General features: G+C 39.1%; 1 protein-coding gene across 9 annotated transcripts in view; it reads left to right on the top strand.

The window, feature by feature from the left end:
• Positions 1-19,626, top strand: part of ATP8A1 (ATPase phospholipid transporting 8A1) — a 228,163-nt gene that overhangs the window by 23,156 nt on the left and 185,381 nt on the right. For 8 of the 9 annotated variants that reach the window (XM_069594047.1, XM_069594044.1, XM_069594046.1 and 5 more), the window contains exons 2-5: positions 9,808-9,922; positions 11,599-11,698; positions 13,120-13,218; positions 19,102-19,147. In XM_069594047.1, coding sequence (XP_069450148.1) covers positions 9,808-9,922; positions 11,599-11,698; positions 13,120-13,218; positions 19,102-19,147 — 360 coding nt within the window. Of the gene's footprint in view, positions 1-9,807; positions 9,923-11,598; positions 11,699-13,119; positions 13,219-19,101; positions 19,148-19,626 lie in introns of those variants that run through there. The other variant, XM_069594051.1, reaches the window with a different exon arrangement.

Here is a 19,626-nt window from a genome sequence, read left to right as displayed (position 1 = left end):
GATGCTTGATAATAATATAGAAAATTTAGTAAGCATTCATTGCATGCAAGGGACTGTCTTGAAGTATTATTTATGCTACTTCTCCATATTAGAATAGCATACCTGATAGACATAGACATGTGCCCTCATGCCTGTGCTGTCCTCAGTGTTTAAGTCAGGTACATTTATAATATCTAGTATTATTATTCTCAGTTGACGTATACCTCAGGATATAGGTGAACCAATTAATACTGGAGTGGTCAAAAGACCACTGTATATTCAAAGCTTTTTCAGATGATACTTCAAGGAAGATTGGTTAGGGAGACTGCTTTGACATCTAATAGTACTCACAAGGTAGGAGAAAGTCATGGTTGGGAAAACTATGTTGAGGTGGAATAGGGTCAGTAGAGGAGAAATGGGGTCAGAGGGAGAGGTTAGGTCAAGCCTTACTATTGAATGAATAAATGCATCCATCAGTGTTAAAGCTCTAGAAGTGACTTGGACTTAACCCATTTCCAGATGTTATCCTGGCTTCTCAATTCACTGGCCCTCTGACCATCAGCAGTTCTCCATATGAGAGGCAAAGTTTCTTCATCATTTTGAGAAGAATTGTTGGCAGTGGGGAGTGAACTCTTTTGTAACATGAAAAACAATTTTTTGAAGCTGATAACCGTATTTTACATCATCTGGGTAAATGGATATTCTTTGTTATGACATTTTGTTATAACTTAAATGGGCTTGAAGATAATGAGCTAAATTCACAATTGCATGAACAAGAGGGTAAATGAGAAGAAGCTGGGTGTGTGGGAAGCTTTTTGACTGTTGTGCAAGTTCCTTAGGGTGGAAAGACCTATAGAATGTACTGGACTCAGGACTTGGATAGGGCAGCTCTTAACATCAGAGGAGATCTGATCCATCAAGCAGGGTGTGTTGAGAAGGGTTCCAGGCAGCTTCATGATATTTGAGGGGGGCAGGGTAATTGCTTGTGGTTCCAGGTCATTGTTCCATGCAGAGCAGAAAAGCCAACTTGACTGGGGAACAGGGAATAGGAGTCAGCTCCTTGAAGAAGAGAGGCCAGGTTTGGGTCCAGTGTCAAAGCCCACCTACATAATTAAATGGACATTGGGACAGGACTTGGCTTCTAGCAGAGGACCGAAATGCCTCTGCTTAAATTCATACTATGGAAGCTAAGCATAATATTCAAGTAGGTAGAATAGTTCCCAGAATCAAGTGAAAAGCTTTTCCGGGAAGATCAAGGAGCATACAAAGCAGCTGGACTAAAGGACAGGCCTCAGAATCCATCTTATCCGTGCTTATTAGCCTTTTCATATGTCAAGATGGCAAGTTGCCTGTGATTCGCTTAGCATGGGTCATGTGCCCACCTTTAAGTCAAAAAGGGGAATTGTATTTTGAGGGACCAGTCCCACTGCCGACGGTAGGGGGAAGGGAGTTCTCCAAGGGAAACCAACAGCTCTTTTCAGGAGAAGCAGGCGCTGAACTGGAATGATCAGCAGATGTTCACTGCGTAGAGCCTGAATCAATCTTCTGAGCAAGAAGGTGCACTGATGCAATTGAAAATTTCATTTCCCCTCTGGCTGTTGTAGTCATGGTATAGAAATTAGAGATGCATTGCTGAGTAGCTTCTATTTAATTTCCATGCTTTCAGAGGTGTTTATTTCTTCAATGCCATATTTGAAATTGTAGTATGTACATTTTAACCTTTAAAGCACCCAGTTCATTGCTGCCAGAGAAGTGGTTCCTTTCCTTTTGTTCCCTCTCTGTCTGGAAACAGCTGCGGTCAGGCTCACAATCGAATGTTTGAAACGACTGTTCCACCCCAACAATGCAGAATATGGGACTTCAAGTCTCTTTTGTAGCTCTAGTAACTGCTTCTGTATTTCTAATCATATAAACAATATATATGGTAACCACTAAAAACACAATAACTAAAATACAAATGTCTAAATTCTTCAACCAAAGATTGTTTTACTCCAGACGCTTGAACCAAAAACAAAAAATTATTAAATGAGAACTTTTAATTTATTTTTATTTTCCCCAGCAAACAAAATAAAAACCTATTAAACCTTGGAAAGGACCATGGGTAACATTCATAACTTCCTACTGAGTAGCACCTAACTTTAGTCACACCTAAATTCTGCAGCTGTGCCTTTAATGTCTCCGGCTAGTTTTCTAGTTAGTATTTTTATATTAGACTGTTATCCAAAGATTTCATTCTAGCTCAAGAAATGAGAGCAATCAATATGGTCTCTTTGGTGTCTAATATTAGAAGCCGCTGCGTAAAAGGAAATATATTAACAGTTGGTCTCTCCTGAATATGTTTAGAAGGCCATATATATGTTCTGATTCCATTTACAGCCTTACTTATAAATTGTGATAAAGTCAAGCCTGCAAAAGCATACTGGTTCAGAACCATATTACCAGGCAACAGAATGGTTTTGTGTCTTGTTCTCTTCTCCCTCCCACCTACCCACCCCTGCTTCTGTTGCATAACCCCATACAGATGACAATTTTAGGAAAACATGTACTTATTTGATATTAATTTATAAAATCCTAGGGTAAAATCTGTTATTTTACTCTCTAGATTTATTCACTGGTCCCAACTTTAATTAAATGTTATCCTCCCAAATTTTAAACATTAGTACCTACCTCAGTAGGTCCCTAAGACTTTCGTTTTTCTCATCTCAAACGTTTTGAAGGAGAGAGTATCTTTATGATCTCTGGATAGAGGATAGGGTGACAGGGACTGATTGGATGATAGTATTGTGCTACATTGCTAACATTATCATTTAATCCTCATGTGAACCCTATTTTATGTGAGGAGGCTGTGGCTCAGATATAAAATAATTTGCCCAGTGCTATATAGAAGTGTCGTAATCTAAATCTGAACACAGATCTTAACTAGAAAACCTGTTCCTTCTCCCCACAGCCTGCCTTTTTTATTTTAACAGGAAAAATAGTGACTTGACTATTTATGTGTGCATGAAGAGCCAGGCACTTATTGTCTGGAGTGCTTTTTACATATCCATTATCTCATTTAGTCTGCACAAAATCCTGTGAAAGAAGGTAGGCAGTCAGAGCTAAGTAATCCATCCAAGGTAACCATATCTCACAACTAGGGACCTAAACCATCTCTCTGACTCCACGGTGTGTGCCTCCAAGCACTATAATGCCTTCCTTGATTAGACTGTGTTTCTGTTATTATTGCTGAACTTGATATAATTAGAAAAAGATGTGTGCTATCTAAGGCTAGAGTTTTCTGACTGCAAAGAGAATTCTATGAAGTGGTTAATCACTTGGTATATTTAAAGTCCTAAATTTCTTTCCAGTCTTGGGCTTTGGTTTGGAGCATCAGACAGTGGGTACATGTGACGTTAAACAGGATGAAAGGATGATAGACATGGAGAGGCTGTGAGGGGCAGACCAGCTCCACCACACAAAAAGTGCCAAGTATAATCCACTTCATCCCTGTCATCACGGTCTCACCCACTCCTCATCGTCTTACTGAATTAACTTGGCCTCAAAACGATCTTCCTACCTAAAACTTTTCTGTGGTTTCCTACCACACGAAGGATATAAATTCAAGTTCCTTATTGTTTCTGCCAGTCTGGCTCTGTCCCTTCGTGTTTGATGGCTCCCCCTGTCCACAACCACTGGTCCTCCTGTTTCTGGAAATGCCAAGGCTATGCTTGCCTCCTTGGCTTTGTTCCTGCTCTTCCCTGGTTTGGTTCACACTGTCTTTTATTTTTTCTCATTGAGGGCTCAGCTCAGCCTCTCCTTGGAGAGGCCTCCCCTTGCGGCTCAGTAGAAAGCTCCAATAGCAGTAATGACAACAGCAACAACAGTGAGAACAGCTAGTATTTACTGAGCTCTTCTTATTGAGTACAAAGCCTTGCTCTCTATACCTATTAACTGCCATATCCTTCACAACCCTCCTTTGAGGTGGGTATTATTATCAAGTCCATTATATTGATGGTGAAACTGAGGCACAGAGAGTTCTGTCCATCATTTGTCAATCACCTGTTTTACTTCCTTCATCCTACATATCATGATCTATAGTTATTTTGCTTTCTTCTTGAAAGTAAGTTCCTAAGAGAAGGGAACCTTCTTTTAAGCTGTTTCTTAAGCTTAAAAAAAAAAAAAAAGTGCCTGGCTCATCGTAGGCTCTTAACTATGTTGAATGAATGAATGAACAAATTGGGTCATGATGTTTATGACAAGAAATGGAAATTTGCAGAGATGTGCTTTTGCTGTAATTGTGTGAGAGGGTGCAAAGTCTTTCACCTTAGCTGTTAAGCATTCTTCTTCTCTACTCATTATACTGTGTGCATTTAAGCACATGACCGTATATCTGGGCAGAGGAAGAAAGGAAAACTAGGTGTCAACATACTTGGTCACGCAGTAGACACTGGTCAGTGGGTGGGTGCCAGGTGGGTGCTGGCACCAGATGATAATCACTACTTATCTTTTCAAATGTGGAGACTCCCCTGGGAGTACAAAGCACCATTTGACTCTGTACCTGTGTTTCGGCTGCTGATTATGTAAAGCAGCTGTTACTCTAAAACATCTGGCTCAAGCAGGGAGATTGTTTTTTTAATTTCCCTGTTCATCTGAACAAATGAGGTATTCACTGTTTTCTTCTTGGTGCTCAGCAGATTCTAATTTCACAGGATTTTAATGCCAAAAGAGAATGTCAGATTACAGTGAGTCCCTACATAGGAACAAATTCTGTTTGGAGAGAGTGCTCGTAAGTTCAGTTTGCTCATAGGGCTGAAGAAGGTAGTCGGGCATACAGTACTGTACTGTAATAGGTTTATAATACGTTCACATCTTTGAAATTTTGCAACTTGAGGGTTCATATGTAGGGGACTTACTGTATTTGCTTACATTTCTCATTTTACAAGGAAAGGCAATAGCCGCTAGGGATTATGTGCACAGGATCACGTAAGTCCTTAGTGGAGGAACTAGAGCTCACCTCACAACTACTGAGTGAGTTTAATAATAAATGCTGTCGGGGAGGATGAACCAAGCATTCACTTCGGGGCCATGATTGAGATGCTGTCCCACAATCATCTTATGTTTTCTTGATAATGAAAATTATTCTTCAGAACTGAAGTAGTCTGCAGGAGGTTGTTGCTTCTATGTCCTTATTTAGTAATACAAAGTAATATCTAGTACATTTCAGTAACTAAAAATCATGTGTGACTCTGTTTCCTTATACTGAAATTACTAATCCTTCAAAAGTGTTGAAGTAGCATTTGGTCATTTTATAACCAAGAATGCGGAATTTGGTCTAGTAAAATCCCCAGGTTGATATGTGCTTAGGAAATACTAAGTAATTTTATCATTAATTGAAATAAACTATAATTCAGAAAACAACTGCTTTTCTGCTGGGGGAAATAATCAGTTAGGATATTGAAAACACAAAATATGAAATGTTCAGCATATCCAGAATTCTGAACTAGAGAATCATTGTCTATACTGTTTGGCCTTTCCTTTATTTCAATAAAAGCTGGCCCAGAGTAGTTTATTTGAGGAGACTGGTTTGATTCTTGCTGGTCTTAAATGGGAAGAGAATTTGAAAAGGAATATATGCGTGTATGATATATGTATAACTGAATAACTTCACTATACGCCTGAATTGTTAATCATCAACTTTGCACCAATATAAAGTAAAAATTGTTTTAAATAGTAAAACTAAAGGAAAAAAAAGACATTGTAAACTTTGGGGAGGATCACATCAAAATAAGCTGAGGTATTTCAGAAGCCACTCGAGCCCTTGCTCATCTGTAATCCTTAAAGAGTTAGCTATGTGAAGGTGGCTGCAGAGGTTTGCCCTGTAGAACTGTTAGTGTCAGAAGAGTAATGATGCTTTAGTGGATGTCCCATGCCTGACTGACACTGAGGACAGTGGGGCAAACGCCTGAGTGATTCTCCTGGAGAATCCAAAATGTGAAAAAGGACTGTGTATTTGGTGGCATGGTCATCATTGGCTTGTGTACATGGGGGCCGTGTTGAGTTGCTCCCAACTTGCAAAGGGGTGATAGACATGGAGAACTTGCAAAGGGGAAAATGAGCTCGCCTTCTTTTTTCTGTGTAAGATCGACACTTGCTAGGAGCAGAGTTCTCTGCACGAGGGGCACATTTGTTCCTAGGCCTGCAGGTTTTGATGGTAATCCCACTGGCAGATTAAATGTCAGTTTGAATTTGGAGATGGAGGTGGTCTGGAAGAGTGAGTCATGGAGTTAAAAAACTGGCAGTACTCTCCTTAGCTCTGTGGAGGGGAGGAGACGTGTTGGCCGACAGATTTGGTATCCTAGCCCCATTGCCACGGTATTCTGACAGGCTATGAATTTTTTGGTCCTACAGTGCATTGACCCCCGTTGTGGAGTTGAGCGCATCAAGCCGTGCTGGCTGAACGCCATTTGGCTCATGTCATCTAACTACCAGTAGGTTGCTTCATGTACTCACCAGACACCATCACTTGGTCATTGGACTTGTCTACATAGGCCAACAGGGGAGAGTTCAACTGATTGTGGGACTTCAATTACTCTAGTTCCTATGGCAATTATTTCTCATCATAAACTTACTAATTGTCATTTTGAATTTATGAGTCAGTCTTACAGGCTTAGATAACCTGTGTCTACATCTAAGATAAAGATCTGTTTTTGATATATTGTTAAATATGTTGTTTGCTCATCTGTTAGTTCTTCAGATACTGAGTACTTACTCTAAGCCATGGATATGCTATTTAGAAAACTCTCAGTGAAACAGGGGAAGCAGATGCAATAACAATTACAGAGTAAGGAGTGATACCTAACTCCTCAGCTGAGAATATCCAGTTATGTAAAGTAAGTACAACTAGAGAATATCAGTTCAGGACAGAGTGGAGAGCTAGTTTTCTGAGGCTCTTTGTCTAGCAAGGTACCATCAACTGTACACTATGGTCTTTGTGCTGTCTTCAGGGAAAATCTAATGAAAGATTTTTAAAACTTTTTATATTGCTATGTCTCTATTTGATAACCCATAACTTGGTCTGTTCTGGCTGCTATAACACAATACCATAGACTAGCTAGTTTGTGAATAACAAATTTATTTCTCACAATTCTGGAGGCTCTGTGTGTGTGTGTGTTAGTCATTCAGACATGTCTGACTCATTGCGATCCCATGACTATAGCCCACCAGGTTCCCCTGTCCATGGAATTCTCCAGACAAGAATACTGGAGTGGGTTGTCATTTCCTACTTCAGAGGATCTTCCTGACCCTGGGATCGAACCTGGATCTCCTGCACTGCAGGCAGATTTTCTACCATCTGAGCCAGTGGGGAAGCCCTTTATGGAGGCTGGGAAATTGAAAATCAAGGCACTAGCAGATCTGGTGTCTGGTGAGGGCCCACCTTCTGGTTAATACAGAATCATCTTCTTGCTGTGTCCTCACAAGTGGAGGGGTAAAGGATCTCTCTGGGCTTCTTTTACAAGGGGAACTTTTAACTCTTGGTCCCACCATAATCATGAAAAAGTTTCTCCTCCTGATAACATCACATCCAGGGTTAGGGTTTCAAACTATGAGTGTTTGGAGAAGACAATCCCTATATGAAATTTTGATTGTATACACTAGGGAGAAAAATCCATTATGTTTGAAACCTGGCATAGTGACTGATAATTATTAACTGCGTGACCATGGATGGGCAAAGCTACTAATAAGTCTAAAACTGTACCATGAGCATGGCAGTATCTGATTTGGAACCATGTGACCTCCAGAGTGATGAGTGTACAATGTAATTGTCATATTGTATCTCTCTATGTAGAAAGCTTTCAGTGGCCCACTGCCAACCAGAGGATGCCACCCGCACTTCTTGACAAGCCTGAGAGGTCCTTTGAAACCTGGCCTCCGTGCTTCTTCAGCGGCGTATCTCACCCATCTTTACTTTGCCCTTTGTGTATTCTTCAGCAGCTTTGTCCTGTTTGCACTGATCTGCACACATGACGCCGTTTCTCTCCCTCCTGGTCCTTATGCTACGTTCCCTCCACTTTGTAGGAAGCCCAAAATGTTTTCTGGTTTCACAGAGTAACAAAGGCTTCCCTGGTAGTTCAGACGGTAAAGAGTCTGCTTGCAATGTGGAAGACCCAGGTTCGAACCCTGAGTTGGAAAGGTCCCCTGGAGAAGGGAAAGACTACCCACTCCGGTATTCTTGCCTGGAGAATCCCATGGACAGAGGAGCCTGGGAGCTACGGTCCATGTGGTCACAAAGAGTGGGACGCAACTGAGCGATTAACACTAGAGTAACAAAGCCCCACTGGCAAGCTTTTATTGCCGAGTAGTTACCAGCACTTAACTGTGATTGGTACTTTATCAGTGGGTGGAGAGGAATTGACTTGCTCTCAAAATGGCCTCCTAACCACTCCTTTGTTCTTAGGTTTTTATTCAGCAAACAATTATTAGGTACTTGCTGTTTGTTGGTACTGGTGTTAGAAGATGAGTGACAAGCCAGTAATTGCCCTGGGGAGTTGCATTCTGAAAGAGGAGGCGGCCTCAAGGGACAGGGAGGTACAGAGGCCTGTGGGAACACAGGGAGGGCTCTCTGCCTTTAACACAAAGAATACTTCATAAGAGACCTCCCATTGGCAGGGCTTTTGGGAGGAGTTGGCACTGGCGAGGCAGAAGAGAGAAGAAAAGTGGGTTTTTGAGATAAAGTATTGTTGGCAACTCTTTCTAGGAAAGGAGTAAGGGATGGATTTAATTCAGTCTTATTTATTTCTCACTAGAGAGTAAAATAAGTAGTTTTAATTTTTTTTTCTGCTCTTCTCTTAGCTGTATGTAAAAGTGTTGTCAACATTGCAGCAAGATGTTACCCAGTTGAAATTGCCTGTATCTATTTACATTGTTTTAGTGACTGTGGGGTAACTGAAGATAATCTTAAGAAACTTAAATTCATCTGTGAACATAAATTCTAATTACTGGAAAGATTAAGATGATCATAGTGAGTTAGATCATTGTGATGGTTACCTGTTTAAGCCTTACTGTTCATCTTTTTCTCTATCTTTATCCACAAAGATAGAACAAAAAGCAGAAATGCATTAAATGGTATGTTTAAAATTTCAGAATGTATTGTCATTACCTCTGTGTTGTTAGTCTTGTCTAAAACTATAAACCATTTTAGAATTTTGTGCTGTTTTGGACATGTTTATATGTAATGAAAGAACTAAGTTGAACATTTCTGGGGAAGAGTACAAATTAAAAATGGATCTTACTGTTTTTGAATTGGGTCAGCTTTGACATGACTCTTAAATGCTGCCTTTTATTAATAAATGTAGTAGAAATGTTCAATGTGGGAGGGGGGTTTCTTTTTATTAAAACAGAAACACATCAATAAAGGGGGAGCATATGGGCTTCCTCAATAGCTTAGATGGTAAAGAATCCACCGCAATGCAGGAGACCCTGGTTTGATTCCTGGGTCAGGAAGATCCTTTGGAGAAGGGATAGGCTACCCACTCCAGTATTCTTGGGCTTCTCTTGTGGCTCAGCTGGTAAAGAATCTGCCTGTAATGCAGGAGACCTGGGTTTGACCCCTGGGTTGGGAAGATCCACTGGAGAAGGGAAAGGCTACCCACTCCAGTATTCTGGCCTGGAGAATTCCATGGATGGTATAGCCCATGGTGTTGCAAAGAGTTGGACATGACTGAGTGACTTACACTTTCATATAGCTTTTAACAGATTTTAGGCTCTATGATAGTTAGGAAATGTGGTTTTGGTCTGGATAATACAATGAAGCATTTCTTATCAAATAAGAAGAGTCTTTCTCTCTCTAAGGTTATGAGAAGACTGATGATGTTTCAGAGAAGACGTCACTGGCTGACCAGGAGGAAATAAGGACTATATTCATCAACCAGCCCCAGCTGACAAAATTCTGCAATAACCATGTCAGGTAGGAACTACCAGAGAATGATTGGGACCAGCTACCACAACAGAACTTGGGTGGGCATCTCCCTGGCTCGGCTGAAATGAAAATACTTGCAAGGAGCTTTCATTAAATCAGTTTAATATTTAACAGTGTTTCTCTTTCTTCTAGCCAATAAAGAGATGTTAATAAGAATCTAGAAGTAGGAAAGAGCATAAAGGCTAAGCAGCCATATGCTGCCGATTCTATTTATAGTATCTGAGTAATGGAAGCAGTTCATGGGTAGGTGTGTTTGTCTTAAACCTGTTAATAGACCTGTGAACTATTGTTTTTGATGAACAGGTTTTCACCTTTTAAAATAAGTCTTTGCAATTCTCTTAGAACTCCTTTGCATTAAATAGTCTTTAAATATTGACTTTTATGCTCGCAAAATTTAGTGTGGTGTCCAGGAACGGAGGGTGTGAGAATTCCTTCACTGTTCTATTTTCCTCCAACAATATGTAAAAGTATACCTCTTAGAAGCACTGTTCACTGAGTAGCTCCTGGAACCAAGTGAACGCCACCCCCCATCATCAGCACATGCCAGCCCAGTGGTTTCCTGGTGACAGAACTCCTAGATTTGTGAAATAACCATTTAAAATTAATGTTTACACCTTCAAATTCTAGAGTAACTTTTCTGAGCTTGTGTTATGTGGTTAATCTTCTATTTAATTAACAAGAGGAAGATTGGATGTTTCTGAGGCCTAAATGATGGTATCTTCCTGATTATGGACATATCTGATGTGTTCAGTGTGGAGTCCTATTCAAGTTTCTAGAGCAGCAGTGAAGAAAATTCAAACAGACTCCCAGAAAACTCCCTATTTCACTGAAGCGGTCCAGGGAAGCCATCTCGATGTTATATTTCTGGTCCTGCTCAAATTGTTTATTTTGGAGGGCAAGATTTTATTTTCTATTAACACATTATATACTATCTTAGCTAAAGTTGCTCTTCTTTGTAAGCCGTTGCTAGTAATGATAACAAGGGGATTGGCCAAAGAGAACAAAAGAAACTATGCAGAAAATTAAACTCTTACTACTTAGACAATTCCTTTTGTTACTGAGTCTCAGCTTGTGCTGCTTGCCTCAGGACAAGCCAGTAACAGGAAGACAGGTGGTTGAAAAAGGAATAATGACTTTATTCAGAAAATCAGCAACTGAAATGGTAGGCTCATGCCCTCACAGAGAACCGTCTTGCCTGAGTTAGAATTCAGGAGGCTTTTATACTGAAAGTGGAGGGAGTTAAGTCAGACACTTCCTGGTTCCCATCATCCTCAGAGAGGATGTGTTAATTTCTTCTTGCAGGCATTTACAAGTGGGCATGGTCAGGATGTTTACTGTGAGCTAAACAAAGGTATTTTAGCTTAGTGCTCATTACCTAGGAGGTAGGGTTCAAAGAGACAGGCTATTATGCATCATTTAAGCTTGTAGGAAACATCCCTTTAGTGATTAACTTGTAATATTGTAATTGAAAACAAAAGATTCTTTCTTATTACACTTTCACTCCTTTTCACTGAGGTTGATGACCATTTGCAGTAGTCTTCTGGTTTAAAACAAAGGGCAGTTATTCATCATCTAATTTTTTATGTGGTGATAATAGAATTTTGTAAATGTGGGTACTATTTGTGGAGTAAAGTTTTATGCTACTTTTCATTTTTGTTTTCTAGCACTGCAAAATACAACATAATCACATTCCTTCCAAGATTTCTCTACTCTCAGTTCAGAAGAGCCGCTAATTCATTTTTTCTCTTTATTGCACTGCTCCAGGTAAAGTCATGTTGTAAAACCTTAGCTCAGAATAATGTGTCAGATATTAATAAATGTGTTTCTTAAGCCCATGGCCAGTCTTCTGAAGCTTATCCAAATGCAGAGAGATAAGCTGGCTTGGGTGGGCGTTTCTGGCTCCTGCTGTAAGCCAAGTCAGAATACTGCTGCTACCTCTTCAAGCCTTTTGATTCATTGTCATCAGCTTATTTTAAAGTGAGGTAAAATAAAGTAGTACAGCAAGGACTTTTCATTTTGGATGGTGAAGAGGGATAGGATTTTTTCTCAAAATAGTAATTTATTTTAGGAACAGCAATATTGTCAATTAAGAACTTTAGAATGCAAAAGTTCCATTTTAAAGCTTTTTTTGTTTTGAACTTGGGTTAGTTGTAATCAGAAAGAAAGGTTTATTTTATTAAAAAGTACTGTATGTTCATGTAAAAAGAGTAAGAAAATACAACAAAGCATAAAGAAAAAATTGAACCTCTATTATTTCATCACCAAGAAAACAAAGCTACTCTCTTAAAATTTGGGTGTGTATCCTTCTGGTCTTTTTTTTTTTTCCCCTATCCCAAGCATTGTTAATTGACTTACAAAAGGGGATTGTAAAGTATATCTATTTTATTATCTGCTTACCCATATAGTAATATATGGATTTTTTCCCATATAATTCATTGTATTTCTAAAATACCATTGTTAATGGTTTATGAAATTTTATTGGCCTGGTCAAAAAGTTCATTCAGGGTTTTCCATAAAGTGTTATGGAAAAATCCGAAGAAACTTTTTGGCCAACCTAACTGGAGAAGATGCTTGAGAGTCCCTTGGACTGCAAGGAGATCCAACCAGTCCATCCTAAAGGAAACTAGTCCTGGGTGTTCTTTAGAAGGACTGATGCTGAGGCTGAAACTCCAATACTTTGGCCACCTCATGTGAAGAGTTGACTCATTGGAAAAGACCCTGAGGCTGGGAGGGATTGGGGGCAGGAAGAGAAGGGGACAACAGAGGATGAGATGGCTGGATGGCATCACCGACTCAATGGACATGAGTTTGAGTGAACTCTGGGAGTTGGTGATGGACAGGGAGGCCTGGCGTGCTGCAATTCATGGGGTCACAAAGAGTCGGACACGACTGAGCAACTGAACTGAACTGAATATTGAATGCATATGCTGTAATTTAGTTAACCAGTCCCCCTTAGGAGGTGTTAGTCCTACACACGACTGCTTCCATGAAACTAATATACTCTCTTCCAGCTGCTTATTCAGTTCGAGCAGATTGCCTCACCTGGTGTTAGTCCGCCAAGTTAGTAAAATCGATGAAGCGTATTTTAAGAAGCATTAAGACTTTTTTGTTTTCAAATGTATTATAAACTTGCTAGTTTTACTGAATTTCTCTTCCATTTTTATTTATTTTTTTCCTTCAAATAGCAAATACCTGATGTATCACCAACAGGTCGCTATACAACACTGGTTCCTCTCTTATTTATTTTGGCTGTGGCAGCTATCAAAGAGATAATAGAAGATATTGTAAGTACTTGTTTTTATCATAAATGTAACACTTATTTTATGTACATATTTTAAAATATCAATTTCTTCCTAAGTGTTTTATTCTTGATACAGGCTGTTTAAAATAGTCATTCATCTTTAAAGTGTTTAAGATAATGCTCCCATTCCTGGAGTTAATTCCTCTCGATTTCTATAGGATTAATACTACAGAATGCTTGTTACAGTGATCTCTTAAGTTTGTGCCTTTGTGATGAAATAAATTAATTTGAATATAGTAATTAGCTTGGAGAGAAAATTATATTTGAACATTATTTTCAAGTATGCTCAGTTTCAATTTGAAGATTATTTCAAGTTAAAACACAATAACCTCTAAGTCATCTAAAGGTAAAAAGTGTTTTATATTTTTTTATTTTTCCATTTTCCATAGTTTTCACCTCATTAAACACCTTTGATTCTTTTTTTTTAACTAGTTCTCAGTTTCCTTTTATTAAAGGAAAGTAACAGCAAATTTGCTATTTTTATTATTTTGTAGTAGTAAAGAAAAGGGGAAGTAAGTCAGTTTCCCCTTGATAAAATAAGTTGCCCAAGATAAAATTAGGCTTTTCTTTTTCCTCTGTTTCACCATTATTTTAGCTACTTCAGTTGAGGAAGCTAGTGGTTCGTTTTTTTTTTTTTCCTATGCCCTTTAAATATATTGGCTGTCTGAAATGACCATCTGTCAAGCCTTAGGCAAGTCAGATGGTAAAATGAGGAAAGGCTGAGACATTCTTTAGAAAGCTCCAATGTAAAGTTGTACAAATATTGATATTATTTTGTAAAGAATCAAATTGGGATCTCATGAAGAACACATGAGCTGTAGCATTGTTAGGCCAATTAGAAATGGGTCAACTGACCACAGAGATCAGCAGCCTCTAAAACGTCCAAGTATCTAGGAGTACAGACAGAGGTTGTATGTGTGCGTGCGCCTGCGTATAAACCATCATGATCTCTAGTTGAAAATGGCTTACTTACTGTGACCACTAGCTGAAGATTCATGAGACTCTCTTCTTGCCTGTATCATTCTGCGCAGTCTTACACTCCTTGACTTGCACTTGGCGGTCCTTGAGAATTGGTCTTTAATACAGTTGTCTTTCTTTGCCCTCCCCTTTCTTCCTCTGTTTAGCCTAATTTTCATTGAGTACCTCTTATTTGCTAGGTATTGTGCTGTTGTTTTTGCTTTTTTTTTTCATTTAATTCCTTCAGTGACTTTGAAAGCTAGATTTTAGCTTCATTTTTAAAGTTCAAAAAGCCAAAGCTTAGAGAGGGTGTGTAACTTGTGCAAGAAACTGTTAAAATCGGAATTCCATCCTATCCTATGCTTTTCCTCTGTATTAGTGTGGTGAGTCACCAACAATAATAATAACATTTATTTAGCTTCAGGGAGATGGAGGAGACATGTGTTCAGTCCCTAAGCTGGGAAGATCTCCTGGAGGAGGAAATGGCAATCCACTCCAGTATTCTTGCCTGAAGAATGCCATGGACAGAGGAGCCTGGCAGGTGATGGTCCAGGGGATCACAGAGAGTCTAGCATGACAGCGCCCACACTACAGGCATTACCTCCTTCGAAAGATTAATGCTATTTTATAGATTAGGGAGAGGAGGCACAGAGGGGTAGGGTAACTTGCTCAGGGTCACAGGGCTAACAACTGAGACTGTCCGAAATCAAATAAGACAGTTTGGTTCCAACGAGGTCTTCCTTATAATCACTGCTATAAGCTACTTTTCCTTTTTTTTCCCCCTCTTTTCTCTAGAAAAACTGCAAGTTCTCTAGCTAGTGTTTCTAGTATCCCTTTCTATGAAAATATGTGGTAAATAAAATGGTAGGCAAGAAATCTGTTTGCTTGTTTTTAACAGAACTCTTATTGGCATAGCGTAATAATTGGGTACTCTTGGGAAGCAGCTGACCAGGCAATTCCTGAAGGGTGTAATAATAGTTTTGTGGGCAAAAAGAGCCTCATGTGAAGTAGTTTTCCAGTAAAAGCATTTTTAAGAAATTGACTAAAAATGTTCTGTAGGAGTGGTTTAATAAGTTTATATCAACCTGTAAAGTAATAGGAAGATTGAAGTGTTACTTTCTAGAGAAGGAAAAGCAATCAAATAATAGTCTAGATAGTTGGACAGAGTATCTTTATCAGTAATTATTAATACATTCATTTGTTCATTCATTCAGCAAAAATGTATGAAGCAGTGCTTAGATGCCAGGCATTCATTAGGATTTGTATTCGGATGTGTTAAACTTTTGCTGCAGTGATAAATCATGTCCCAAATGTCAGTGTCTTTAACATAAGTTGATTTTTCATGTACTTGAAGACACTGCAGGTTTTTGTCCAGGAGGAAGGCAGGGAGGGAAGCCCACTGTTCATGTAGCCACTTAGGAATGCAGCTGAATCAGGGCTCTGCTTTGGGGGATATCAGTGGTCACCAGAGCAGAGGAGGACAGAGAACAGAGGGCCTCACTTCTTGTACATTTTGGCCCAGAAATGGTACATATCTGGTCTGCTTACAGCATGATGTTAGAACAATATACGGCAAAAGGGAGCTGTAATCTCAGTGTCCGTAGATATTTGTGGTTGTTTAGTCACTAAGTCATTTTCGACTTTTGAGACCCCATGGACTGCAGCCTGCCAGGCTCCTCTGTCCATGGGATTTTTCAAGCAAGAATACTGCAGTGGGTTGCCATTTCCTCTTCCAGAGGATTGTCCCAACCCAGGGATCCAGCCCACATCTCAAACCCGCATGTTCTGCATTGCAGGTGGATTCTTTACCGCTGAGCCACCAGGTAAGCCCTGCCCATGGAGACAGACGAGAACTAGATATTGGGCTTCCCTGGTAGCTCAGCTGATAAAGAATCCACCTGCCATGCAAGAGACTCCAGTTCGATTCCTGTGTCCGGAAGATCCCCTGGAGAAGGGAATGGCTATGCACTCCAGCATTCTTGCCTAGAAAACTCCATGGACAGAGAAGCCTGGCAGCCTGCAGTTCATGAGTTCCCAAGAAGCTGGAAATGACTGGCAATTAACGCTTTTGTTAACAGTTAGTATGAAAACAAAGTATCTTAGGTTAAGTGGTGTTGTAAAGATAAAGAAATATAGAAAAATGAACTCAATATATATTTAAGAATAAAATTGACAAGATACTACCATCTGACATTCTGCATATCCTACTTGTTTTATTACTGCTTCATCACCAACCACTAGTGTGTAAGCTCCCTGAGTGCAAGAGTTTTGTCTTTTCTTCATTGCCATATCAGCAGTAGTGATAGCATCTGACACAGTGCTTTGCCAACATTTATTGAATGAAGAAATAGATTGCATGGGAATGAAAAGCAGAGAAAGTACTTATGAATCGCAAGTTCCTGGTTTGTGTAAGTGGCTGCTATATGGTTCCATATCTGAGACAAGTAGCAAGTCTTGTTTTGCTACTTGGGATAAAATCAGATTGCCCTTTAGACGTAGTCTGAGATGCACTTAAGACTGTCTTAAAGGAAACTATCAAGGAAGCCACTGAATCTAACCTTCTGGAGCTCAGATAAGAGTCTTGACTGGTATGTTTGATAATGATTATCATTGAAATTATAGTTATAAATGAGCTGAGAGAGTATTGAGGGAGAAGCAGAGAAGGCAGGGAGTAAGCCTTGAGGAAATCCATCACTTAGAGCTAAAGAAGAAAGCAAAACCAATACAATATTGTAAAGTAAAGAAAAAATATTAATAATAAATAAAAATAAAAAAGAAGAAAGGGCCAAGATGCAAGTAGAGGACCTGGGCTTGATGTCTAAAGACATGCCTTGTGAAGGAAGGGTTCCCAGAATGAAGGGGTGGTCAGCACTGCATACTTAGGTACCGTAAAGTTCATGACACGGTTTATACAGTACAGCTTATAGGAGCACTGTCAATCAAATATTGATAATATTAAATCATTCACTAGTTCTTAGTGATATTAAATGAATTCTGATTACAACACAATAGAGGTATTTTAATTTAAGGAATAGCTATATACATTTCTTCCAAACTAAGTTTTAAAAGGAATAGGATCTTCTTTGGAAACAAAGATACTTTCTTTTTGTAGTAATATGATTAGAATCTATCTGGGTTGGATCCTTACATATATTCAACACAACTATGTCTCAACAAGTAACCTAATTTATTGTGTGGTCGGAAGGTTGAGGAAGGAGAGGCTCATGTATAAGAATTCTCTGCAGATGGAAAGTAATATTCAGGATCTCCTTAAGTTTCACTAAGATTAAATTTCCAGTTTAAGTGGAATGTTTCATTAATTAGCTTTTATTTGTCTCCCTCAGTTGGAAATCTAACCATTGTCTGTCATAGGTGTGCATTGTTTTGAAAATATTGGCACCACCTTCAAATATCTAAATTTCCCTTGGACTATTATTTTGGGTTGCTTCCTAATTTTCTAAGATCATTTTTAACAACAACAAAAAAGAGTAAGTATTTTATAGTTTTATCAATCATAAAATATTCTCCACTGATGGTGTAACGTTAACAGAACTTTAAAAATTTATTTGAGAACCTTTGCTGTCAAATCATGCGCTTACTTTTGGAAGCAATAACTTGTCTATTTAAAGTCTGCATTATGACACTTATTAGCAAGTGTTTTATTATGGGAGAGAATTGTAGTGTGTTCCCACATGTGGATGTGGCAAGAATCATTTTCAGCAAGCCTTCCGCAGAGGCGTTCTGAATGCCCAATTTGCATTTTGCGCAGTTCAGTGGCTGATTGTTTGGATGAACTGAGCTCACACTGCCAGCTATTATGCTGCTCCTCGTGAGCATTGCTGGGTCTAGGAGTGCTCATCTACAGGCCCAGGCTTTTGTCTGGAAAAATGTTTTCATTTGTGCCCTGTGAGTCCAAAAATCATGTTTTTTCTTAACTCATTTGTTTTGCATTCATGCCAACCCACCTTGTGATCAAATATGGGTAGCTAAACCTGACTGTTTGGGCTTTATATGATCGAATCTTTGAGCTCAGAGTCAGTTACGCCTAACACTTCTGCAGCATCAGCAGAGGCATCTGTGTTATACTCAGTGCTATAAGTTTAGACAGAAGCCCTGGAAAAACTCTTGTTGAACTGTAGAGAAGTTAGCCTCCCTGACCACTCAGATTCTCACCTTTCCTCTGACCTTCCTTTTCTCTGACTGCCATACAGTCTTGCCTTCAGTGGCTCTTCAGATTCACCCACCTAGATGTAGACTAACTCACTCATTTAATGCTCAATTTTTTTGTGCTTTGGGAGGAAAGAAAAGGGGATTCAGTGACTTCTGAAGGTGGGGGAGGGGCTGTTGGGACCAGTGGGTAGAGGCAGTGTTGTGCCAATGGTAGATGTGTTGGTTCTCGTTGTTGACAGACATTGGCACATTATTAAATTATAGAGGATGTGCTCAGCCTAATTAGATAATGAATTTCATAAGAAACTGAAAATATTTTGGTATCATTGTTCAGTGGTAGTTATTAACAGATAATTCTCTTGGGCAGTCTTCCTGTTAAGTCAGTTATTTAAGCAAAAGTCTAAATCAGTCTTTTAGCTCTGTCTTTTCTAATACATTAAAATTTTAATCTTACTTGTGCAATAATGTAAGGTCTTATTGAGGTCACACACCTGTACTCCTAGAAAGGGAATAAAGATACTATGGATTACACTTTCCATTTTCAAATCCCCACATACTCTGATTGTTCCCATCACCGTACTCTGGGCTTACTTATAAAATTGATATGGGTGTGAAAGGATAAAAGCCTTGAGAAACGTAAGTTTAAAGGGAAAAGGTCTGACTTTTGTTACAGGTGCTGTCTTGTTTTGTTAATCTCATCCACTTTTTCACAGTTTTTGTTTTTGGTTTTAAACTTTAGAAACGACATAAAGCTGATAATGCGGTGAACAAGAAGCAGACGCAAGGTAGGAGTTTTACATTTTGTTTCTTGTATCTGTCAAAAACACTCATGGTGATACCTACCAATCACTTCAATTAAATATAATTCAACTGAGAACACTGTGTATCTCTTAAGTTTTGCTTTGTAGTGTTTATTAGCTTGACACTTAAATTCACCTTAGAGTGATTTACAGGGGTAATGTAATATTTTTGAAAAGTAAAGTTTTTAATACATTTAAGTGCCTCAGAGAAATGTACTCATAAGTCCTGTCCATAAAATCTGCAGTTGTTTTATCAGTGTTAAATGCTACAAAATGTGTGTGTGTGTGTGTGTGTGTGTGTGTGTAAGATCTATAGATGTTACTTTAGAGAAGATTTATATAAAATAGTCAGGTGTGATGTTACTTGGCTAAAAGGCATGTTGGAAGCACTTTGAGTTATCCTGTACTTACAGGTGATAAATGCTTCAGAATTAAGTAGAACCAAGCCAGCTTCTGAGAAGCAC

The sequence above is a fragment of the Ovis canadensis genome, chromosome 6 (assembly GCF_042477335.2).
Source record: "Ovis canadensis isolate MfBH-ARS-UI-01 breed Bighorn chromosome 6, ARS-UI_OviCan_v2, whole genome shotgun sequence".
NCBI lineage: Eukaryota > Metazoa > Chordata > Mammalia > Artiodactyla > Bovidae > Ovis > Ovis canadensis.
Note: the sequence above shows the minus strand (reverse complement) of the source record. Positions and strands in the feature narration are given on the sequence as shown.